This window comes from Cryphonectria parasitica, assembly GCF_011745365.1.
Source record: "Cryphonectria parasitica EP155 unplaced genomic scaffold M406scaffold_6, whole genome shotgun sequence".
Taxonomy (NCBI): domain Eukaryota; kingdom Fungi; phylum Ascomycota; class Sordariomycetes; order Diaporthales; family Cryphonectriaceae; genus Cryphonectria; species Cryphonectria parasitica.
The window spans coordinates 3,479,168-3,503,111 of record NW_024468914.1 but is presented as its reverse complement, the minus strand read 5'-3'; the positions used below and the strand labels follow the sequence as shown (position 1 = coordinate 3,503,111).

At 51.3% G+C, this 23,944-nt stretch overlaps 9 protein-coding genes across 9 annotated transcripts; 7 read left to right on the top strand and 2 right to left on the bottom strand.

Moving 5' to 3' along the window:
* Positions 1-272: 272 nt before the first annotated feature.
* M406DRAFT_75150 (uncharacterized protein) lies at positions 273-1,193 on the top strand (the record flags this gene model as incomplete). Its single annotated transcript, XM_040925806.1, has 3 exons — positions 273-885; positions 962-1,064; positions 1,166-1,193. 3 exons carry the CDS (start codon positions 273-275, stop codon positions 1,191-1,193), a joined length of 744 nt encoding a protein of 247 aa, XP_040774882.1.
* Positions 1,194-6,090: 4,897 nt separating this feature from the next.
* Positions 6,091-7,324, bottom strand: M406DRAFT_58174 (uncharacterized protein). The gene is made up of 3 exons (XM_040924597.1): positions 6,973-7,324; positions 6,496-6,885; positions 6,091-6,441 (listed from the first exon to the last, which is right to left on the bottom strand). The coding sequence occupies exons 1-3, from the start codon at positions 7,105-7,107 to the stop codon at positions 6,364-6,366; spliced, it is 603 nt and encodes a 200-aa protein (XP_040774881.1). The 5' UTR covers positions 7,108-7,324; the 3' UTR covers positions 6,091-6,363.
* A 734-nt stretch (positions 7,325-8,058) lies between these two features.
* Positions 8,059-8,849, top strand: M406DRAFT_104501 (uncharacterized protein; the record flags this gene model as incomplete). Its single annotated transcript, XM_040915102.1, has 3 exons — positions 8,059-8,157; positions 8,214-8,294; positions 8,365-8,849. Coding segments are annotated over exons 1-3 (624 nt in total), but the record flags the coding sequence as incomplete, so codon positions are not given.
* On the top strand, positions 8,849-10,129 carry M406DRAFT_357291 (uncharacterized protein). Its single transcript, XM_040923636.1, has 2 exons — positions 8,849-9,308; positions 9,392-10,129. The coding sequence occupies exons 1-2, from the start codon at positions 9,002-9,004 to the stop codon at positions 9,919-9,921; spliced, it is 837 nt and encodes a 278-aa protein (XP_040774879.1). The 5' UTR covers positions 8,849-9,001; the 3' UTR covers positions 9,922-10,129.
* A 766-nt stretch (positions 10,130-10,895) lies between these two features.
* Positions 10,896-11,471, top strand: M406DRAFT_262937 (uncharacterized protein; the record flags this gene model as incomplete). The annotated part of the gene is made up of 1 exon (XM_040917548.1): positions 10,896-11,471. A coding segment is annotated over one exon (576 nt), but the record flags the coding sequence as incomplete, so codon positions are not given.
* Positions 11,472-13,861: 2,390 nt separating this feature from the next.
* Positions 13,862-14,529, top strand: M406DRAFT_262673 (uncharacterized protein; the record flags this gene model as incomplete). Its single annotated transcript, XM_040917526.1, has 2 exons — positions 13,862-14,038; positions 14,164-14,529. 2 exons carry the CDS (start codon positions 13,862-13,864, stop codon positions 14,527-14,529), a joined length of 543 nt encoding a protein of 180 aa, XP_040774877.1.
* An 80-nt stretch (positions 14,530-14,609) lies between these two features.
* M406DRAFT_65208 (carbohydrate-binding module family 13) lies at positions 14,610-16,184 on the bottom strand (the record flags this gene model as incomplete). The annotated part of the gene is made up of 1 exon (XM_040924921.1): positions 14,610-16,184. One exon carries the CDS (start codon positions 16,182-16,184, stop codon positions 14,610-14,612), a length of 1,575 nt encoding a protein of 524 aa, XP_040774876.1.
* Positions 16,185-17,562: 1,378 nt separating this feature from the next.
* M406DRAFT_357289 (uncharacterized protein) lies at positions 17,563-18,952 on the top strand. Its single transcript, XM_040923635.1, has one exon. The coding sequence runs from the start codon at positions 17,658-17,660 to the stop codon at positions 18,540-18,542; it is 885 nt and encodes a 294-aa protein (XP_040774875.1). The 5' UTR covers positions 17,563-17,657; the 3' UTR covers positions 18,543-18,952.
* An 849-nt stretch (positions 18,953-19,801) lies between these two features.
* On the top strand, positions 19,802-23,129 carry M406DRAFT_332357 (uncharacterized protein; the record flags this gene model as incomplete). Its single annotated transcript, XM_040920731.1, has 3 exons — positions 19,802-20,444; positions 20,549-20,945; positions 21,017-23,129. 3 exons carry the CDS (start codon positions 19,802-19,804, stop codon positions 23,127-23,129), a joined length of 3,153 nt encoding a protein of 1,050 aa, XP_040774874.1.
* Positions 23,130-23,944: the final 815 nt, after the last annotated feature.

The following is a 23,944-nucleotide window of genomic DNA, read 5'->3' as shown; positions in this document are numbered from 1 at the left end:
TGTTATTCTCTCCTGCCTCCTCCTCCTCCTCCTTCTCTCACCCTCTCTGTTCACCATCGAGCAAGACTCGTCCTCGTCACTCCTTTGAACATCAACGCCGCAGGCCAGTCCCGAGCCCAGTCACTCATTCAATCCTTTCTCAAGGTTTATTCCCATCGCGGCAGGATCCAGGCCAAAAAGAACAACAAGAACACAACGAAGTACACCAACTACAAACGATCATTTCCCGTCCCTACACACCTAACCAAACCAATAACGAAATCGCGTTCAACATGTACTTCTCAACCCGCCCAGCCCTCGCGGCCCTCCTCGTGGCCGGCGGTGCCGTCGTCCAGGCGTGCCCACCCAAGCATCACCAAAGCAGCAGTGCGGCAGCAGTATCCTCTTCCACAGTCTCGATTGCGGCCAAGTACTCGGCAACCTGGACATCCGTCCTCGTGGCTCCAACGACCACCAGCGCCGTTGTCGTCCCCACCACCACTTCGAGCAGCAGCAGCATCGTCGTCGTGACCACCAGCGCCACGCCCTCCACCACCAGCAGCGCTGCCGCCGCCTCCTCGACCGCCAGCTCCGGCCTCACATCGGACCAGTCAGCCGCCCTCGACACACAGAACGGCGCTCGCTCGGACGTGGGCGAGACGGCGCTGACGTGGAGCACGACGCTGGCCAGCGATGCCCAGAGCTGGGCCGAGCACCTCGCGTCGCTGGGCTCGCCAGGCGACCTGGTGCACTCGAGCGGCACGGGCCAGGGCGAGAACCTGTACTGGCAGAGCGATGCCAGCGACCCTTATGCCAACGCGGCGACCGCATGGGTTGATGAGAAGAGCTCGTATAGCGGGGAGGCCATTGAGGACGACAGCGCGTTTGAGAACTATGGGCACTACAGTAAGTTTTTTTTGCCGAATGATGCAAGAGTTTGTTGGTCTGATGCTGATCTTTTCCTCCTTCTTTTCTGCAATAGCCCAGATCATCTGGTCCAGCACCACCGAGGTCGGGATGGGTATCGCTTCGGACGGCGCGGGTGGCTACTATGTCGTCGCTCGATACACTCCCGAAGGCAATGTGTAAGTGGCCAACGCCAACAACAACGACAGCCTAACTCCTTTCCCATCCCACACTCACATGATGAACACGAACCACCCGCTAACCCGTTACCAACACATAGCATCGGCGAGACACCCACAACCTCTTGATCGTGGGTGGCGACGATGGCTGCCATCTCGTGACTAGGAGGCACGCCACCTTCAGTCACGAGATGCTCGGACGGTAGCAGAAATGTCTCCTTTAGCAATTGTGGCTGTAGACGATTTTCCGGTTGGCTTCTTCCTTGGTCACAATTAGACGTTATGAGACCATCTTGCTTCTTCTTCTTTTCTTTTCTTTTCGGTTTCGGCAGACCAAGGAACGCCTCCTTCCAGTGGTTGGATGGCATGGTTTCGGGGCTGTTGGAGCGGACGGAGGGCCAGTTTGGCCAGCCCGCCCGTTTTGATCCTCTCATTCTCTTGTAAATATCCATTACATTACCAACAATGAATTATGCGCCGCCTTGGCGATGTGCGATGCCCACGCAATGACACTTGTCTCGAGAAAGGCTTGCATGCACTCATCTTTGCTGGCTTGGGCTTCTTTGTCCAGCTGATTCGAGCACGTGAGCAAGTATTCCAAGGATGCATGGACATAACCACTCATGACGTTCTTGGGATACGTTGCAGGTAAATTCAACTTTACTAAACAAGGTTTCGTCGTAACGTTAGCGATTTGGCAGAGGTCGTCGTCAACTGTTGGCAGGTTTGACTTACTTAATACTAGACATGTTCATCGAACATCTCGCGTGGAAATCAAGTCTTCAGCACAACAAGTAACATTTGTGTCGTCTCCGGATAAATTTGCAGAAAACCTTGGATGGTCACGTAATTAGGTCATCACCACGATCTCACCTTCGTAGTCGGTACCGTATAACCAGACCTAAAGTCTGTTCTTCTGAGCATTACTCATGAGTCAGCGCAAAAGCAGGAATAACCGTGTAATTTATAATTGAGACCCTGAGTAAGACCTGGAGCCCATCTTGACAGTTCATCTGCTGACAAGTTCGTATTCAAGACACCTTTGAACACGAGCGCGTCCCAAAACGGTAACATCAACCGTTGACCTTGTTAAACCATCGTTGCGACAACAAGTCAATAGTTTCTGGGCAAAAGGGTTACGAGAAGAGAGAGGGAGGGGGGGGGGGGAGGAGCAAATGTCACAATGCATGGCCCATTCAAGACAAGCCAGGTTTCTTTTCTGTACTATGTATCCAATGTCGCAGCGCGCCCACTCATCACTCACTCACTCACTCACAGCAGGCGCTCCACTTTTGTTGAATCCACTGTAACGGGCTACCTCCGACATGCACGTGGAGAAAGAACGGCCCTTTCTCATCGCGATCTTCAACTGATCGTCCAGCTCTTTTGCAGCCATTCTATAGTAGTACTATATAGTATGTAGTACACAGAATTGTGATTGTCTCATGAGATCTACCATAGTACAAGTATGGACTAGCTCTACGGGGTGTCTTTGGTGGCAGAAAACCGGGCCGCCCAAACCCGCCAGTTCCAGTTCCAATATTATGTTTTCCTCTTGCTATTCTGCGAAATGAGGGCGGGGCCCTGGGCGCTGATGGTTCCTTGGGGCAATGTAGCCCAAAAGCCTTTGTCACACCTCCCTGTCGCCTTGTAGGATCCTCCTCCTCCAGGGCTGCCCCCCCACCTTCCTTTCTCCAACAAGGACCAAGCGGCAACGTTGCATTATGCATGTACCTTAAGGCTGACAGCGGGCCCCAACACGGCGAGAGGGGTGGGTGTGTGTGTGTGTTGATGATCCCACCGAGGATGGCTGAGTGAGGTTTTCATTTTACTTGATGAGGTTGTAGAACCTCGGAAAAGAAGGGACCTTTTTTGAGAGGAGAAGAGGAGGAGGGGGGGTAACCCTATTTCTGGTCACTAAGCGAATGATTGCTCATGGGGCTGAGAACCCCTGAAATGTCTGGGAAGAATATCTCCGAGCAAGGCCGCAAAATTATGTTCAATACCACTATTGCCTTCTAGAAGCTTAACAATGTTCAAAAGAAACCTTTTGATTTCAATATTGGGCCAGCGGAATGACCCAATATTTTGCCTAGCGAGAACGAAGGCGGACACGAAGGAGAGAATAACAACATAGAAAAATCCCAGTGATCATCATGGCCCGAGTGCTGCGCGCAGAGACACCTAGGAATGCAGATCTGTCGAATCGATAAACAACAGGATAACCTTATTGAAGGTCGCATCGGCCCTGTCAACTGGCCAACGCGGGAACGCATTGACAGATCCGAGGGCCCGGGAAAGGGGAAGTAGAAAAGACGGCTTGCACAAAAGTTGGAATAAGATTTACATAGTAGTGGAGCTCCTTTCATCCACATTTACTTTGGCAACCTGGCAAACCCAACGCTTGCGCCTTAAAACAGCCAGCCTTAGCCAGCAGAATCCCTCCTCCTCCTCCCCCCCCCCCCTTCCAAAAGCCCATAAACTCTACGACGTAGCATTTAACCCATGCTACTTGGGCTGGTCGACAGCTGCTGGCCGGAAATTACAAGCACAGCGTGTCAGAGGGTCCAATTGGTCATAATTTGCCCCTGCCATCACGGCGGCGCCTTGGCGGAACCTGTGGGATTGGGGGACAACATTTGGTTACCCAGTAGACGAGTCAGCACTATGCGTATGAGGTCAGAGGGCGACAAGCGAGTAAGAGACAGACACACCCTCTTCCCTCCCCCCCTGAACAGGCTGGGCAACCTGGCGCGCGCCCCCTCAGCAAGGTACCTAGGAATTCAGGAACCCAGGGACCCAGGGGCCGAAGGGGAGCACGGGTCTCTCCGAACGAGGCATACGATAGTTTAGCTCTTTGGGACACCAGTCTAAGGTCTAAAATAAAACTGCTCAGCCCCCAGACTTTGCCATCTTTCCAGCTCGTGACCCTTCTTTTCCTCTTCACCTCGTCGTCCTCACCGCAAAAGCAGAAAAGTAGAAGTTCTTCAAAAACTCTCTTGAACGCTTTGCCAGTCACTCATTTCAAACAATTTCTTCATTCTTTTTCATCACTCCTCACGCTCGTTAATTTCTATCGCTTGCTTGTTGTTGGTCATTACTCAACCCTCACGACAACTAATTACCATCTTCACATCTTAATATAATATAACAAAAAGAAAAACCTCCCAAACTCCAACAAAAATGGCCTTCAAGATCTCTGCCGCTGCCTTCCTGGCTCTCGTCTCTGCCGTTGCGGCCCAGACGCCCGGCTTCGATGCCATCACCACGCCTCTCACCAACGAGGCTGTCCCGGCCTGCTCGAACTACGTGATCAACTGGGACTACACTGCTGCGTACGACAAGACCATCACCATCCAGCTTCTCCAGGGCGCCACCCCTGGCACTCTGCAGCTCGGCCCCGTCATTGCCAGTGAGTCTCATCTTTTCCCGTGAGCACATGAATTGTAGTGCACCGGTGTAACTAACACTTTCATTTCCTCAGGCGGCATCCAGAACAGCGACGCCAAGTACACCTGGGCTGTCGACTGCTCTCTCGGCGCGGACGCCACCTATGGCCTGAAGATTACCTGGGACGAAGACGCCACTGGCGCCACCTTCCAGTACTCCAACCCCTTCCAGATCACCGCCGCTGCCGCCTCTAGCTCCAGCTCCGTGGTCGCCTCCACCTCCTCTGCGGCCGTCACCACCTCGTCCGTCCCCACCAACGAGGATGTCGGCTCTTCCACCGTCTTCTCCACCGAGTACGTGACCATCACCAGCTGCGCCGCCACCGTCACCGACTGCCCTGCCCGCAGCACTGTGACCTCCTCCTACATCTCTGCTGTGACCAGCAGCGCCGGTGCCGTCTCCGCCCCCGGCTCCTCCTCCTCCTCCTCCTCCTCCGCCGCTGGCTCTGCCTCGGGCGCCGCCTCTTCTCCTGCCTCTCCCTCGTCTGTGTCTGCCGCAGGACCCGGCTCGTCTGCCTTCTCGAGCTCCATCCCCGTCGTCACCGGCAAGCCTTACCCTACTGGCAACGGCACCATCCCCACCGGTGGCCTGGGCACTGTCACCATCGCCAGGTCGACCACTGGCGCCGGCAGCTCTCCCTCCTCTGTCGCCTCTGGCTCGTCTCCTGCGTCTGCCTCTTCGTCTGTTGTTGCTACTGCCGGTGCTGGCAAGGTCGCTGCTGGCTCGCTGGTGGCTGTTGCTGGACTGGCGGCTGCTCTCTTTGCTCTGTAAGGAGGAAGAAAGTTGCACGTGGACTCGTTACGAGGTGGAGCGAGATGATGGGAAGGATGGGAATGGTTTGAGCTATAATTTGTATTAGGATACCCAACCTGGTAGGATAATGGCACTTTTGAAAATTCAAAAATTGGAAATATTCTTAAACTTGAGGTTGCCTCAGAACCGTGCTCGTGATGTCGACTGTCAATTTGATCACAATGTGTAGGTTGTTTCCGGGGCAATCGTTGCTTACTAGAATTTTTGCTGGTGCCTACCTAAGTCGACAATACTTTTTCAAAATCCCGACTTCATTGCGAGGTATGAAAGGTTGCTGACATGTATACGTCTTCATTGCTCCCAGTGGCCAGGTGTAGTGAAATGCAAGTAGTTGATCGAACCTATACATCCCTCGTAGACGAATCAGTGAAGAATTTCAACAGGAACTTTCTACCTTTCACAAAGTCAGACTCGTTTGTTGCTACCACTCTGCAAGTGTGGCATGATTTCTTAAACCCATTCCGAGATTATGTACGCGCTTGTCCATCAACCTTGAAGCAAACAAGTATCTATGGTTTCTCTCGCCACCTTGCAGGTTTGGCATAAGCCTCCCTAACATGCATTTGCTTGACACGTCCCGGAGTTTGGCAAGTATTATTTGCTATGATATGTCCAATTACCAGGCCACAACCCGGACCACGTTCAGCGGTAGGAAGGAGATGCCAAACATCAGGATTCAGCAACAGATCGAGTGACGCTTACGGAAACTGGCATTAGGTTTATAAGACAGCTAATCAGGAGAGTATACGTTTGATAAACTGTTATGAAATCATGCGTACTATTTTTGCTTCAAATAAATATCCAACTCATGTGCGAGGGTGAGTGAGTCACTGGCCCAGAGCCGTGCACGGCCCCTCCAGCCAGCCAACAGCCAGACCTGTTGATAGCCTCAGATAGCTGGCCTCGTGGCGTTCTTCTTCCTTCCCTTTTCTTCTTCGGCGCTCAGCAATGCAATCTTTTTTTGCCCTCACACAACTCAGCTATCTGGTTAGAAAGGCGAAGTGCACGGTCATGTTTTTTCAACTCAGTACTTTATTTAAGCATAAAGACACACTGCTGCGAAAATATAGCTTCCAATCCCAAATATTCCTGTTAAACTCGTAACAATTGCAATCTGCTTTTTAAGTTAGCTGTATGTTCTCGAGGCAATGAATTGAGATGTTCCCACCTTCATAGTATCTCCCGAATATTCATGACTAGCAGCTTGGCTCCAGATGATAATAGACAGGCCGATCAGGAATATCAAAATACTGGCATTGAGCAGCATGACAGGTAGTTGCCACAAATAAAGCTGAGAGTAGCTTGCTGAGTGTTTGTTGACATTCAGCGTTTGAGTTGCCTGTTTAACTACCTTTCCCCGCAACTTTTTCTGGAGGTTGCCCAGCCCGACTCGATGGCCCCCTAAACGAGATAATGCAATGCTCTGCTGCGCCCCAATCGTCACTGCGGTGAGGGACATGATGAGAGATGCATAGAATAATGCAAGTACTGTCCATGCAGCTGAGTCAATGGCCTGCCATGATAGCGCTGCGCTGGCTACAGCTGCAACTAGAGCTGCCTAAGTTTTTGTTCAGTTGCATTCTGAATAAAGATGATAATTGAAGTCTACAAAACATGTGAGACTTTGTATGAGTTTAGTCCTTACCGTGACATTGACTGTACTCAGCTCTGTAATTTTATTATCTCTCCAACTTCCTACTAAGGGATCATCCAGGCTCATATCGATGAAAGCTTGCATCGAGTCAGATGAAGTAGACCAGGGAGAAAATATCGAAATCATCTTGCTTGAGTCTACTTTCAGAAGTTTAGGTGAGTGAGAATGCGGCGCGCACAATTGATAGTAAGGCTTTGCACTGATTGTACAAAGTTCGCCCTTGAACTCTGATTCTCTTTGGAGGGGAAGAGGTAATATGTAGAAAAAAGCTTTTATGAGGCCAATACAAGTAGTAGACAGAATAGATGAAAAAAATACTATAACAGAGATCATTAAGTCAATGCTGAATTGAATGAGTGGAAAGCACTGGTAGGAGTGGCGGCTAGCAATGCTGACTCCAGCCCACGAGGATGAGTCTTGCATTTGTAACCATAGCTTATAATGTTCCTGAGCAGAGCTGCGATGTTGGTTAAGGGGCTGGCTGTCCTCGTGAGGTACATAGTACGAAAAGTATTTTTGATAGCAAGTACGAAGCAAACTGGATAAGCATGGCGAATATATTGGTAGCGTCTCGGAAACACCGGTAGTAACTTATCAAAAGCTACCAACCAGCGCAAACTGCATGGATAGCGCAGAAAAATGAAGGCTGAGCTGGGCGCCAGCATAGGTTTGACGAATCAGCTGCAGAGGCCTCCTGCCGCCGCAGCATCATGAGAACCTGTGAAGTTGAATTACAATCCAGTCGTCTGTGTCTAATCGATGCTCAGCAAGCTTCTCGTGTTTCATCAAAATGCGACGGAAACATTCTCGATTCGTTGAGATGAGGCAGCTGTAGAATTCTGTACAGCTGGCTGAGTCTAGGATCAACCCCATGCTTGGAAGCTAGTGCACATTCTTCACCATGCATCTATGATCTTCAACCCTGACCGAGAAGTTGGTGGGCATGCAGTTTTGTTGGGAAGCAAAGTGGCTGTGCAGCATGCTGTCACTCCACAGCACGTGTTTTTGTGTTCAATAATTCTCGCTCTCTCTTTCCCTCTTTCTTCCTCTCTCTCTTATCCAAACTACATAACGCGAAAAGGACAAAAAGGGTGGGAACGAAGATTGGCTGTTCAACATGCTTCGCCCTCCCAGACGGTTAGCCCGACCTCAGCAAATCCGCAACATCAGTCAACAGTAAGCGTTGATAAACCCTTCTAACTCCGCGAAATATGTAGCTAATAAGGAACTAGTATGAACACTATCGAACAGAATGTAAACCTCTTACACAAATACGGAGCAGCCTCTTCGGGAACATTTGAAAGGGCATACACGTAAGTATACTCTTGTCACGTGCGTGGTTTTAACATATAATTCGTAGCTAATCAGAATTTACGGAACCAGTGCTGTATACAGAATCTCGCTAATGCATGAGCCCGGTACTGGCAGACGTGTAGCTATCTTGATGTTTAAGAAGCTTATCGCTATCATTATTACTCACTGTGAGAGCCTTGTGAAAGGCGCGCCAGTGTCAGATGAAGCTAAGTTTCTAACATACATAGACCGAAAGGCTCACCAGTTCAAATTAGCAGCTGACAAGGTCAGTGCTATGTTCGGATATACAGATCGAGTACCGGGTATTCAAGAAGACCTCGACGCAGTCACAACTCACTATGGCATAGGGTTGGAAGGCTCTAACTCTAAAATCTTTGAGATACATGAAAAAACGCTGGATTTGGTCTTCTTCCCGAAAGTCGAGAAAAAGTGCAGACGCAGTGCTCTCAGACTGATTCTCAATCCGGGACCACACGACGTCTTGCACATCCCACTAATACGTGACCTGGTCATCAGTCGGACTCTACAATCTTCAACACTACTAGAAGTGACCCAGAGAAGACCTATATACTTGGTCCCAAGGTCATTGGATCAAGTAGCATTGGTCAAAGGCAGCACAGCAGCTTCCCTTGCCTATGTTCAGTCTTTTCTGGGTTCTCTTCCATGGAATTTGTTCGCCACTTACAAGCAAGCTCCGCAGTGGGTTATGATTAGCCACTGGGCTCTCATAATCGACTCGCCAATCTGCGCTGATGGACAGACAAAAAGTCGACAATCACTTGGATGTGACCTGCGAGTAGCCGCAGCACCAACCGCAGGATCTTCAAGATATTTGCTAGAACTCAAGGTTGTTCCAAGACGTGGCCATAAGAGCATCTCTCTCAGCACCGTCAATATCGAGGGAAACACTTTCGAAAACAGTTCGACTGAGTCACGCCAGAAGTGGGAACCGCTACAGGCAGCAGTGCTTCTTGGCTATACTTCATATTTTAATGAAGAGATACATCGCAAAGGTAAGCCATTACTGCTCCACCTCCCCCGCAATATTTGCAATTTTCTGCAGACTCATACCTAATGACTACTGGATGTAAATTAGCGGAAAGAGTGATTGATAGCATGGCATCGGACTATAATGCTGTCAGCAACAATTGTCAGACTTTCTGCACTCGTCTGTTTACATGTATTGGCATTCCGAATACCGAGGACGAGATCCTCTCCGAGATCTGGACTGTTCCTACTTCTCTGCAAGCCGAGGTTGAGCTTCGCCGTTGCATCGACTACTTGGTAACGAGGTTGCTAGACCTATACGCCAACCATGCTCGCATGGCCCCTTCCACTATACCGATGGCTATAAACAGCCTGATCAAGACGGCTCTCATTATCATGACGATATTGGCTCTGTTCTTGTCTTTTCTACTGGACACACGGCTTTATTACTTTCTGTCCTTGCTGAGTTTGGCTTGGGGCTTCTACGGTCGTTTTAACACCATGCTCATCGGATCACAGCATATCCCGCGGCCTGCCTGGACAGATGAGCTTTTGGAAACGACCGCTTCTATGCTATTTCCCTCGGAAATCGAAACGGATGCACAGCTACATGGAATTGGCACTCGGGATGTCTGGTAAAAACTGTATTCAGAAGATAGTTCTAAGCGGGTAAATTTCATAGCCCTTCCAACATGCTGATCACAGAACATGGCTACGCAAAAAAGCGGGACACGAACTTCGGACTACTACAATGTCTACTTTATGTTATCAATCACATAGTGTAGTCAAGTTTAAGAAACAATCACATGCGGGACGGCCGCTTGGAAAACGTGTTGCTGAAACGGAGATCAACCCGGTCCATTCAGTTTCTATATTACTTCAAGTGATGCGATAAACACGATGAACCAAGTAGCCTTTGCTATTAAATTCGGGAGAGTGAACGCTACAGTATTAGCCCCTCTCACGCAAGATAGAGAAGTCAACCGATAGCAACACCGATGGTAACATTCAGAAAGCCTCGACTGAACGCTGTCACACCGACGAAAAACAAGATGAAGATTGACAGGGTCGCCTAGCAATTTGATCTGATTTAACTCTGGGTATGAAGAAATCTGACGAGTCATACAAAGACCTTGGCTTCATATTCAGATGCTTCAGCATACCAGACGTGATTACTCGTCCCCTCCACATACATCCGACATCGAGGTACCCCTAACCCTGCAGCTCTTATCTCGTGCCTCCATAAGCTCTATGAGTGACGACACATGATCATGTTGGATGGGTCACACCACACCTCTGCTTCCTTTCTCCAAAGCTGATTCTTTACAATTCTTAAATCCTTCGCAAGCAAAGCCAAACTCTGCCTCAAGTCATACAATTACTGCGCATTATCTAGCTTGTATGACCAATTTTATCACATGGACTATCCGGCGGTTTAAGTAGCTTTGCACTCAAGTCAAGCAAACATGGCAAGCGAGCAGAGCGGGTCTTCTGGAAGCCTAGGCCTGGCCTGGCCCAAATCTGTCCATTACCATGATGCCGACAACACTGGCCCTGAGAGTCAAGGTCGTGTTTCGCCTTCAGCAAAGACGGAAATCAAGACATACAATGGAATGGAGATCGATGTCTTGAGAGACGCGCGAGAGCTGCGCGACGATGAGATCAGACTCTTGACTCTACACAAGGGCATCCCGGGGTCCATCTTGGAGGGGTCACTACGCAAGGTCCGCCTCTCAGACGGCGTCGAGTATCAACCGGTGTCATACACTTGGGCAAACTACGACGACGAAGATAACGGAATCTTCAAATGCTTATACCTCAGTGATCGCGACTGTCTCATGGAAATCAAGGACAACTGTGCAATGGCTCTCTCGCGCCTGCGAGACCCCACCACTGACCGGACAATCTGGGTTGATGCGATCTGCGTCAATCAGGAGGACCCAGATGAGCGGTCGCGACAGGTCAAACTGATGCATCGAATCTACGCCCGAGCCTTCACAGTGCTTGTGTACCTCGGCGAAGAGTCTGAAGAAAACTGCAGCAATATGGCCATGGATCTGCTCAGCAAAGTTTCCCAACAAGGCACGACGACACTCGACGACAGACAAAAATGGAGCATCTCGCACTTATTTAAGCGTCCATACTTCCAACGAATGTGGATCATACAAGAGGTCGCTCTCGCTCAGACCCTCGAGCTATACTGTGGCTCCAGGCGTGTCCACATCTCAGCATTCGCGAATAGGTCATTGGAACCGATCATGGACTTAGTCGTTCCGCATGCTCCCTGGCTCGGGCACTCGAAAATCCGGTTTGCAAAGCAGCAGTCATCCCAGGACGAAGATCAGGCTAAGCGCCTACTGATCCTGATACTAGATACTGTTTCGTGCAAGTGTGCAGACGACCGCGACAGGATCTTCGCCCTCTTGAGCCTCCTGAATTCTAACCTGCAAGATGACCTCGTGGCGGATTACAACTTGTGTACGAGGCAGGTGTACGCTGGAATCGCAGCTTACCTTATCACCAAGGGCTTGGTAGCGTCTGTACTGGAGCTCGCCACACAACAAGTCTCTTCAAATTATCTTCTACCCACCTGGGCCCCAGATTGGGCTCGAATTGACTGCGCCAGCCAAATTTGGATCCGATGCCAAGTAACGGAGGCAGAGAGATTACGTCCGCGATCTTTCCTGGATTATAACGGTATGGATCGGCAGAAAACACGAACCATTCAGCAACGTTGGAGATCTCCAACCCGACAGGTCCCCGAGCCGAATGCCATCCCCTCTCCGAGATTCTTCAGCGCAGGTCTCATGGCTATTCAAGGGGTACTTTTGGGCAGAGTCAACCTGCTAGGAGCATTCGAGTGGCCCTTAGGGTCGAAACGCTTCCGCAATGAGCCCCGGTTCTGGTGTCTCTCTAACGCGTCGAAAAGTTCGGAATGGCGACACCAGGGCCGAGGTGTTGGGCCCCGGTGCGACTTTGTCTTTCCAACAGCTTGTGTGCGACCGATTCACAGACAGCATCTATTATTTTTACTGCCCAACCATGACACTTTATTGATTCTGGGGTGTGGCGGTGCAATTGACGACGGTGCTGATGACAACCTCGGAAACGAATTTGACTACCAGGGTGGCGATGGGGTTGTCAATAGTTCTCCAGATGAATATTCACTTGTTCAGAGCGGTCAGCCTTATATCCATGTAAGTGATGGGGAGATCTTGCACATTAAACATCGTCTCTCTCTGTCTTCATTTTTTGCTTCAGAGAGTATTTGTTACCAAGTGATCTTATCGCTACGGGCGGCTTCTGAGGAGACCAATGTGGCAGTCGATGCAGCTGAGCTGTTATGTGATGAGACTGGATCGTCAGCACACATTCTTCTCGCGGATACCGATATTGAGGATGTGTTGCTCCTGCTTCGGCACTTTGAAAGCCTGCACTCTTTATGGCAGAAGTGGCAGCTATATGCAAGCAGAGGTTTCCGGATACTGAACAGCAAGGGGCTATTGCAACTCACCATTGACGAGCTTGCTGCTACAGGCCGACTGGAAGGTACAACCTGGAAACAGCTTGTCGAAGACTCAAGTCAGTCGCATTTTCATCTAGGTTCCGGAAGCCTCTGTGGCGACTTGTTGAGTCTGTTCATACTGCACGATCGGGACGAGAGGTTGGGAAAACAGACCCCCAAGCAGGATGTGCCGGAATATCGGCACACTTTGGGTCAACCCATGCACACTGTCTTGAAACATCTCACACACTGGGCGAAGATCACCTTCGACCTATTTGAGAAGCTTCGCGCCGAGTCTGATATGACAAGGGCCAATTCTATCTTCCCAATGCCTAGCCGGTTCAGAACCACATGGGACATTCTCGAGGACGCGAAATACACCATCTTTCGTCATGTGGGAGTTGAAAGAGCCTCCTTCCAGGCGCGACACGAAGGCGATCAAGATGAGACGACCTTCTTAATCAATTCTATGCTGAAGAAGATCATGGATCAGCGTTTCGGGGCAGGCAACCCCGTGCAACTTGAGCCAGAAATACAAAGTCGATCCACAAACGAGAAGTATTGGGATTGGGAGAAATTCACGCAGGGCATGGAAGAGAGAATGTCGGCAATTGCCAAGATCTTACCATTATTGCGGACTTTTAAAGAAAGTTCAAGAAGCATTGATTTGGACCACTTTGCCCAAAAGGTTTTCACACGGGAGCTTTTGGCGGAGCATGGAGTTGATCTAGATTCACTTAAGCCGACTGAGGTTTATGTCAAATAACAACCAGAAGTCGATGGTGTTTATTAATTTATTTCCAATGTCCCGTGTTCAAGATTTTAAGAAAATCGTGTGAAGATAAAAATTCAAGACTGCAGACTGGTACTTGACGTCATCAGCATATTCAGTTTGTTCTCTCCTCTTAGCCTGAACACCAATGACCCTTTTTGTCACACTCCCTTCATCCTGCAACAATCTTCCACCAGCTATCGTTAATTTAAAATGCAATGAACATGTCATCTACACACTCAACCGTTCCCCCTCCAGCCTCAGGAAGTCAGGCCTCAACACCTCCTCAACCCTTAGATTCCATGGATGACGAGGCATGGAAACGAGAGCACCCATACCGGAAGCCGGAGGGCGAGGATGACTTCAAGGCAGAATGGGAAGGCTCTTGTCACTGTGGGAAGGTACACTATCTGTTGGGACGGGCAAAACCACTTGCTTCAAAGTACTGTCACTGTAAAGACTGTCAGACCATGCATGCGGTAAGTCATCCGCCATTGCGGTAGTCATTGGTATTTCATCTTTCACTCTGGGTTCAATCTCTTTCTCTGTCTCTGCCTCTGCATCTCGACCCACAACTCCTCTACCTCCCATTAACCCCCACCAGGCCGCCTTCCAATGGGCCACCATCTTCCACAAGTCCGACCTCCGCTTCACCAACGGCACCGAAGGACTGGCTTACTATTCGTCCACCCTCCGTCAGCCCGTCCACTCCACACCCTGCAAGGTCTATTGTGGCACCTGCCACACGCCGATCATGGACGAAGGGCGGAACATGATCATGTTGTTCCCAGAGCTCCTCAAGGGGCTGAGGGGTACAGAAGAGGGGCGGGAGGGGTTCCGGGTGCGCGAGCACATCTGCTGGCCTGGTCGGGTGGTGGATGAGGGAGTTTTTGAGGGGGATGGAGTGAGGAAATGGGCTGGGGTTGATGGGCGGAGTGAGCTTTTGGATGACGGGAATGGAAAGGCATAGAAAGGAATCGAGGTCTTACTGTGGAAACAACAGGTCTACAAGTTGGATGGATGGGAATGAGGCCTTGGGTTTCTTCATTTCTATACAGCTACCCCTACAGGAAGAGCAACGACCTGTTCGTTGGTCAAATATCCACAAGCCTCTACAAAAGCTACGGAATCATCACTGCCATCCTCGCTCTGATCCTCCGTTAAACAAAGACCCGAACCGGCATTGATTAGGTTCCCCGAGATGAAATGATCCCATTGATTCGCGCTCCCAACGTCACATCCAGCCCCGTCAGAGACAACAGACCCATTATTCCCACCGGTGAGACAGGCATCTGGCTGAAGGAGGCTGTTGACATGTCCATCCGGCCGAACCCTCCACACCTGCGCGTCAGCAGCGGTGCAGTTCGTCCAGCGCACGGTGCCAGACGTCGAGTCTGTCAGACAGTTCAGAGAGTATGTGTTGAAGATCATGCCAGTGGGGTACGTGCGGATTGCATCACCAGGCGAGGGATTCGACAGGCGGTAGACACCAGTGCCGTGCGAGGGAACACTGCTCGCAGTGATTCCCGTCTCATCATTCACGCTCACAGTGGAGTTCTCGCCCGTCCAGAGGTCCTTTACGATCACGCTCTCCGGCGTGGCCAGGTCCTCTGGGAAGATGCCGATCCTGGCCCATGAGACAGTCAGGTCCGCCGAGCTATTGCCCCGATTCAGCACCGTGACCAGCCTGTCTCCGTTATACAAGCTTTTCGTCAGCACATCCCAGGTCCCGTCCTGGCTCACCAGCGTGGCCTGCTGCACGAGCGGGTCCTGGTCCACAGCGATGAGGTCGCGGTTCGTAAGATAATCCAGCTCGACCTCGGTCATGTTGAGCACATCCGTGCTCAGGATCAAGGGCGCGCTCAGGCTGCACCACAGGGCAAAGTGGCTGCGCCGCTCGTCATCCGTGTAATCGAAATGGTCCACGTTCAGGAAATCCGGGTCGTTGACATAGCCCGGCCGCTGGAACCGCGCAAGACGCACCTCCTGGCCGTAGTTGAACAGCACCGAGTCCCAGCCCGTGATGTTGGGCCAGTAGCTGGTGCTGTTCCAGACCAGCGTGTCGCGCGAGTGCCGTGCGAGCTGGCCAAACTGCGGCACCCAGGTCATGACGGTGTACCAGTCTGTGAGGTTGGCGGCCTCGGCGAAATAGGCCGGCGCTGACTGCGAGAAGACCATCTGGTTGGGCCACATGGCAGACAGCACATCGTGCCACAGCCCATACACCGCACGATACCCTTCCTCAGTGGCGTCGGGCATGTTGCACCCGTCCAGCTTGAGGTACTCGAACCCCCAGCCCACGAACGTTGCCGCGTCGAGGGCCTCGTGACCGTATGCGCCCGGATACCCTCCACAGGAAAGATTGCCCGCGTCGGTATAGATGCCAGGGAGGAAGCCTCGCTCGCGCAGGAAGGCCGTCAGCCAGGGCAGGCCGTGAGGGAACTTGACTGGGTCCCACTGCATGCTGCCGTTGGCGGCACGGGTCATGAGAGACCACTCGTCGTCGAGGTTGATGCGGTTGTAGCCGGCGGCGAGAAGGCCGTTGGAAGCCATCGCCTCGGCTGTCTGCACAAAGAGGGATTCATTGAGGGCACCCATGTAGCGGGACCAGTCGTTGAAGCCCATGGGGGGTAAGGGAGAGAGGATGCCGGGTGGGTCGAAGCCTGCCTGAGCCTGGGAGGCGAGGAGGAGTTGGCTGAAGGCAGCCATGGTGAGGAGGATGAGGAGCATTGTTGGTGTGGTCCTGTGGTGTCAATCTAGAAATGATAGGTAAATAAAGAATGGATCTTTTAATAGGGTTTAGACTGTGATAATTATGGAGCAGATTCCAACCAAGGTTCAGTTTAGTGAGCGGGGAGAGGACATGCAGTGTTAGGAATGCGGTGATATGAGTGAAACCTCAATTGACTATTCATGTCTCAACTTGAACTGTTCTGCAACGAAGTGGTTATAAATCAAAAGAGTCGGGATTCGGTACCGCTTATGAGATGGGTGAGAAATATACAACCCGACTCGTCGAGATGAGGAGGCATGGGAGCACAGAGACCTGGACAGAGGCGACAAGATGACAGAGCCAGGCAGCATTGGATTCCGGCAGCGCAGGCGTTCCTAGTCAACGTTGCAGGCAGCGTGCAGCATCGTGACGCGCTACCTATGCGCGCTGTCGTACCATGGGCAGCATGGCTAGAGGTATTGCAACGCTGCTTGGAGAAATCGACAAATCCAGAGCCTAGAAATCGGGACCTGAACCGGGTTGAGGAAGGGTGTAACGCATTATACGAGCTGAAAATGGAAGCGGGGTCGATGCCGGGAAAATGCATGCAGTCGGAACAGTTCAAGCCACAAGGGCCTGTTTATCTTGAGCCTGGGTTATGCCGTCTGTTCCGTTTTTGGCTGCTATCGTTGTTGAGAAGTGTGCTGCTAAACCTAGCCTCTATTTGCAATGATACAGTGATCATAAGAAAAGAAGTCAATATGAGAATGAAATAGAGTAATCATCATTATCTCAGCGGTAACCACTCCACACGTAAAAGAAGAGAGAGACACAGACGAAGAAATCATGATGGAAGTACGCGCTAAGAACGCAAGCAAATAAATCCTACGTAACCAGACAAGCAAGTAAGCAAATAGCCTCATGTGGTTCTCCAAAAGTATGACTTCCGTACACACATGAGGAGAGATCACTCTTTGTAATAGTTGTACACAGCGGCACGGCTCAGTAAACGTTGCAACGTTCCATGAACTGAGGATAAGGTGATGAATGGTTTCTACAGTATCCGCACAGTCTTGGTGCACATTACTTTCGATGCAAAGAACACACACAAAGACAGTGCGAGACATGCAATCACAGAGTTCCATCACCAGTAAAGTATTCACCATTAGCCAGGGCTCCAACTTTAAACCAACGTCCCTTCAGCCAAAGACATTACATAGTATACACATATTAAAACAGCCTCAGTCCACGCCCTTCTTCATCAAGACAAAGTAATTCATCCTCTGTTCACAACAAAGTACTTTCTTCCTTCATCTTCGCCTCTCTTTCACCCAACATTCTAGACTTGACTTTTACCTTGGCACACAAACACAACTTTTCCCACAATGACAGCAACATCCCTCCTCGACCGCCTCAACCGCGACGGCTTCGTCGTCATCCCCTCCGCCATCACCGACCCCCAGCTCACCGAGCTCCGCTCCGCCGCCGAGCAAGCCACCTCCCTCGCCCGCGCCGGCAAGTGGCCCAGCGTGCGCACCCTCCCCAAGCAGTTCCCGCCCTGGCCCCGCAACACGCCCGAGATCGCCCGCGACGAGGGCATCTGGGGCGTCCAGGGCATAATGCACCCCGACATGCCAGGCTCGTCCACCTTCGTGGCCATGTACTTTAGCGACGCCGTCGTGGCGCCCACCCGGGAGCTGCTGCAGTGCACCGACGACGACCTGGTCATGGAGCTGTTCAACCTGCTGGTGCGCCCGGACCGCGACTTCGAGCTGCGCTGGCACCGCGACGACATCCCTGCCTCGGCCACGCCCGACGAGGAGCTGGAGAGGCTGAGGCAGCCCGCGTATTCTGCGCAGTGGAACCTCGCCCTGTATGACGATGCGAGCCTCATCGTCGTGCCGGGCAGCCACGCACGCGCGAGGACGGACGTCGAGAGGGCTGCTGATCCCTTTGAGAAGGAGATCCCGGGCCAGCTTGTCGTCAAGCTCAAGGCGGGCGATGTGGTCTTCTATAACAACAATATCCTGCATCGGGGTGCCTACAATTCCAAGGTGGACAGGCTGACGCTGCACGGGAGCGCAGGACATGTGGACGGGTCGACGCTGCGGGCGAGGAATGTGCTGCAGCATGGCCTGCGGGACTGGATTGATCGGGTGGACTTTAGTGGGCTTGACGAGCACACAAGGGTGAGGGCGGACAAGATGAAGTCGGCTTTGGTCAAGTTGGGTCAGGAGGCGGGCGAGGTTGGGTACTCGCTTGATGGGTGAGCTGCAGATTATCTCTTCTGGAGAGTTGCATCTGCAATGTCGAAGCTGTTGAATTATGTCCCTTCAATTGTTTCTCAACAACACTTTTTCTCTTAGGCCGTTGTAATTGTCTCGAGGGTCTCTTTCTCCTGCTGTGGTCATCAACAATCCACCCTTGCTCTACGATCATTCTATATCCATTACAACATACTGTTGTAGTCTGAGAAGAAGGCACTCTTCATTTCTGTCAGAACGTAACGTGCTCATCATGTTGATCTCCCTTCATTTTACTCAACAAAACTGGCTAGCGCTTCATCTGTGGATTTTTGGCCAGACACTAAAAGTATGAGTGAGCACGTTTTTTGGAGTTGGAGATTGCCTCCACGACATCCTCGTATGGTTGTATGATTTGAGAGTATTTCATTGCCTCGCTATTACCAATTCATTTCCATTCATTCTTACACGAGGCACCATTTGAGCACCTCAACCTTCAACTTGACGCTTTCGTATATTTCAGACGCAGTTTATTCACCTATCCGGAACTTGTTAATTGATTTTTGGCTATTCGCAAGTAGTCATACCTGTTTTAGACTCCTCAGCGTGACTTTATCTTCGTCAGCGTGGGGGTTTCCATCGTGCCATCGCCATACTGAATTAGTATCTTCATGTAGTATCGAATGCGGGGGTGGAGCACCTCAATTCGAATGTATACTAGTCGCCGGAGACAAGTCGCGAGGTTATTCCGGCTCTGTGGTCATGACAGTCAACGTTTATTGTGTCTATACTAAACTTGAGAGAGTGTTGGACTCGAGGCAGCATCAGTGTATATCTGATGATCATATATTGTGCCACCAGGTAAATGTTGCAAAGCTGGGTAAAAAGTGAGCCTCTCTTGATCACTTGGAGAACCGTCGGAAATAAGTTGATACTGTTGGAGAGAAACAGCACACGACTCGTACGCTGCGCAAGTATATGTCCTTGACCACCTCGGTAATCACCAACCCGGAAAGCCGTAGTGGCCAGCGTGATCGGCGGGCCTCCTCCTACTCCTCCTCATCCGCCGCCTCAACCATGCTTGATACGTTGATCATGCGACTCAATAGTGGACAAATGACAGGAGAGCATGAAGCAGAAGATGAAAGAAAGGATATACTCATATACAGGATTTGAATCCAGTTTGCTGCTGTCTTAATTGATATTATATTTTTATTCTGGCTAGAAGCAGAAATTCGACAACCACAATCTTCTTACTTACATATCGTCTATACAAAATCATCACCATGGCTTCCACTGCTGCTGTCGTCCCCAAATCTTCACCTCTACTCACCAATCCATCCCACTCAGATCAAGAGTCAGCCACAGCAGAACACGTCGAGATGGACGACTCCGCGCTACAGACTGTTGACGCCCTCCTCCGCTCAAGAGCAACAACCTATCCCAACCTCCCCATCGTATCCTATCCCAAGAGTGGAGTGGACTACGTCGACTACACCTACCAGCAGCTCGACGTGTTCGCCTACAGGGTCGCAAGACATCTCGAGTCCAGCATCCCTACAAGGACCACCTCCGCCCAGAAGCGCACCACAGTCGCCCTACTGGGCCCATCGAATCTAGAGTACCTCGTCACATTACTGGCGCTTTTTAAAGCCGGGCATACGGTGCTGTTCTTGTCGATCCGGATCCCGCCACCTGCGATTGAGGCCCTGATCGAGGCGACGGGGACGTCGTTCCTGATTGCGGATCCGCGTTATGTCGAGACAGCTTTGGCGGTAGAGAAGGTGAAGCCTGGGCTTCGGGTCTTGGATATGCCTACGCGGGATGTGTTTGAATTTCCGGTTTCTGTGCATGTGGACACGCAGCTGGATGCGGCACTGGATGTGAAGGTTGAGACGAATGAGATTGTCTACATTATTCACTCGAGTGGTAAGCAAGGACGAACCAGTGCTTCCTCATTATCCTGTGATTATTGTGTGATAATTATTATCGACAAGATAATGAGACAAACTGTTAACACTCCACTGCCACAGGATCGACGGGTGTGCCCAAGGCCATCTACCAGAAACAAAGCGCAGCCCTGTCCAACTTCTCTGTCCACCCTGACATGAAAGCCTTTATCACCCTTCCTCTCTACCATAACCATGGCATCTGCAACTTTTTCCGCGCTGTGTGGTCTCGCAAGCAGATCCACCTCTTCAACGCCGACCTGCCGCTCACGAGTGACGCCCTGGTCAGCGTCATGCGTAGCTACAGCTTTGAGATTTTCTACGGCGTGCCCTACGCGCTCAAGCTTCTCGCTGAGAGCGACGAGGGAATGAAGATCTTGGCAGCGCTTAAAGTCGTCATGTACGGTGGATCGGCTTGTCCTGATGACTTGGGAAATTTACTTGTGGACAACGGTGTGAATCTCGTCAGCCACTATGGAGCGTGCGTTCTAATAATGAATTCTTTCCTTGCTGGTAGTTCAATGTCACTGACAACGCTTCATTTCTCTTTAGCACCGAGGTTGGCCAGCTCATGACTTCTTTTCGACCAGCAGGCGACAAGGCCTGGAACTACGTCCGCGAGAACGACAAGCTGGCTCCTTTTCTCTTCTGGCTCCCTCAGGGCCCAGGCCTCTTCGAATGCTGCGTCAAACAAGGCTGGCCAGCCAAGACAGCCACCAACATGGACGACGGCTCATACCGCACAAAAGACTTGTTCGAGCCGCACCCGACCATACCGCGCGCATGGAAGTACATTGCGCGCCAGGACGACACCATCGTTCTTGTCAATGGCGAGAAGTTCAATCCGGTAGTGACGGAGGGCAAAATAAGGTCCTCGAGGCTTGTGACGGAGGCAGTTGTGTTTGGCGCGCAGCAGCCTTATTTAGGCCTGCTCGTCATCCCGTCTCCCGCAACAGCTGGCTGGAGTCCAGAACAGATAATTGATGAGATCTGGGCCGTGGTGGACGCGACACAGGCAGAGAACGACGCGTTCGCTCAGCTGTCCAAAGAAATGTGTGTGATTCTGCCGCACGATGTGGCGTATCCGACAACAGACAAGGGGAGCATCATCCGCCAGGCTTTTTACAAGAAGTTTGCCAGGGAGATGGAGACGGCCTACACCAACTCCAACGCCTCGAACGAACATGCACAGGTCATGTCTGAGGAGCAGCTCCGAGAGTTCCTGCGTGGTCTCCTCTCCAAAGCCTCGGCTGGCGCTCAAGGAAGCGTGGAGTTCGACGATGACACTAATTTCTTCGCCTTGGGTGTTGACTCGCTGCGCGCGATCCAGATCAGGGCTGAGCTGCTCAAGTCGGTCAAGACTGCCAGAAAGCTCACACAAAATGTCGTCTTTGAGCACCCATCTGTCCGTGAGCTGTCTGCGTACCTGCTTGGCGCGGGTGACGTAGAGACAGAGGATATCGAGGCTGAGATGCGAGAACTTGTCAAGAAGTACAGCAACTTCAAATCTGAGGTTCAAGATGCGCCAAAGAATCTGGGTCAGAATGATGGCGGTTTTGTCCTTGTAACAGGGTCGACTGGCTCGCTAGGTGCCCACCTCGTCGCCAAACTCGTTCGAGACAACTCCATCGAACGGGTCTACTGTCTGGTGCGCGCCAGCGACAGTGACATCGCAGCAAAGCGTACCACAGAGTCCATGACCCAGCGCAAAGTGTATGACGGTCTGTCCCCTGAAGAGCGCAAGAAGATAATCTCCCTCCCCTGCGACTTGTCCAGGGCAGATTTGGGGCTTGAGAAACTCATATACCAAGAGGTGTGCTCCGGTCTCCGCGCAGTCATCCACTCCGCCTGGCCAGTCAACTTCAACATCAAGCTCTCCACATTTGAGGACAGCCTAGCAGGCGTCAAAAACCTCATAAACTTATGCCAGCAAGCCTCCTCCTCCTCCAACACCACCCCGTCCTTCAACTTCTGTTCCTCCGTCAGCGCTGTAGTCCGCCATCCCGATGCTGAAGGCCCCGTGCCCGAAGCCGAGCCCAGACCCGAGTGGGCCCAAGGTATGGGCTACGCCCAGTCCAAGTCCGTGGCAGAGGCGATCTGCGCGCGGGCAGGCGAGACATCAGGGGTCCCCGTGCGCGTGCTACGGATTGGACAGATCGTGGCAGACACGGAACACGGGGTGTGGAACGCAACTGAGGGTGTCGTCATGTGCATGCAGACGGCTCTGACGGTGGGCGCTCTGCCCAAGCTGCAGGAGGAGCCATCGTGGCTACCTGTTGATGTCGTGGCGCAGGGCGTGTCGGAGATTTCTCTATCAGGAGCTGGTAGTCTCTTTGCGAACGTCGCGAATCATCGTTTGTTTAGCTGGACGAATGATCTGCTGCCGGCTCTTCGTGGTGCTGGGCTAAAGTTTGAGGAGGTTGAGCCCAAGGAGTGGATTCGTAGGCTGAGGGAATCGAATCCGGACCCGGTTGCGAACCCTCCTATTCGGCTTGTGGACTTTTTTGCCACCAAGTATGACAAGGAGAGTTTTGCGCCGTCGAAACGATATGTTACCGAGAATGCCAGGAGCCTCTCTCAGGCTCTGGCTGACCCTCCTCTTCTAGATCAAGAATTTGTCAACAAGTTCGTTGGTCAATTCCTCTCGGGCCCTTGGAAGACATAAGGATAGTTGGGTCTCCCTAGATGAAGAACTCGTGAGGATTGAGTCATTGGACTAAGGGATGGCAGGGCAACACATAAGACGTTTTGAGTACCATGGGCTGGAAAACGTTCGATGAGCATTCAAATTTCACGCTGTTTAAAACGTTCTTGTAAAATGCACTTTCTTTCGCACGCTTCGTACTTCTGGAATCCTGCAGGCCATTACTCGATTCTGGCAGTAATTCTATCATTTGCCGGAACATATTGAGCTCGAGAGACATAGTAGGGAGAGTTACTTGATGCAGGTCTGCAACCTCACATTCTCTCACGATCAGCGATTGGTGACAAACTATCTGATTCTTCATCGGACCGATTTTCACACAATAGAATTTCATACGCTTTCACACACCCAGGGAGTATTCTCACGTCTTTGCTGCCATGTCCCGACCAGGAATTGCATGTGTGACGAATGACCTAAAACAATGAGGCTGTCCTGCAGACAAGAATTATCCCTGGACATTATCATTACACCAGACTCAACCAGTTGAGAATGTGGCCATGACGCCTAAAACTATGGATTAAGAGGAAGCCCACATTTGACGCTGGCGGCATCAGAAGTCATCAGTTTTATTCCTGTCGCGATCGGGCGTAAAAAGGGTCGGCCTACACTGAGTTGTTGGTTAGGATTTCCCTTCCTTCTCTTTTCTTCCTTGTTCTCTTTTCCGTATCTCTGGTTTAGCAGGGACAGAATTTACTTGAGATGGTTGCGACAGAGGATGAGGAGGCAGTCGAAGGAGAATGACGAGGGCTTCAAGTTTTAGGGTGGTGGCAAGGAAG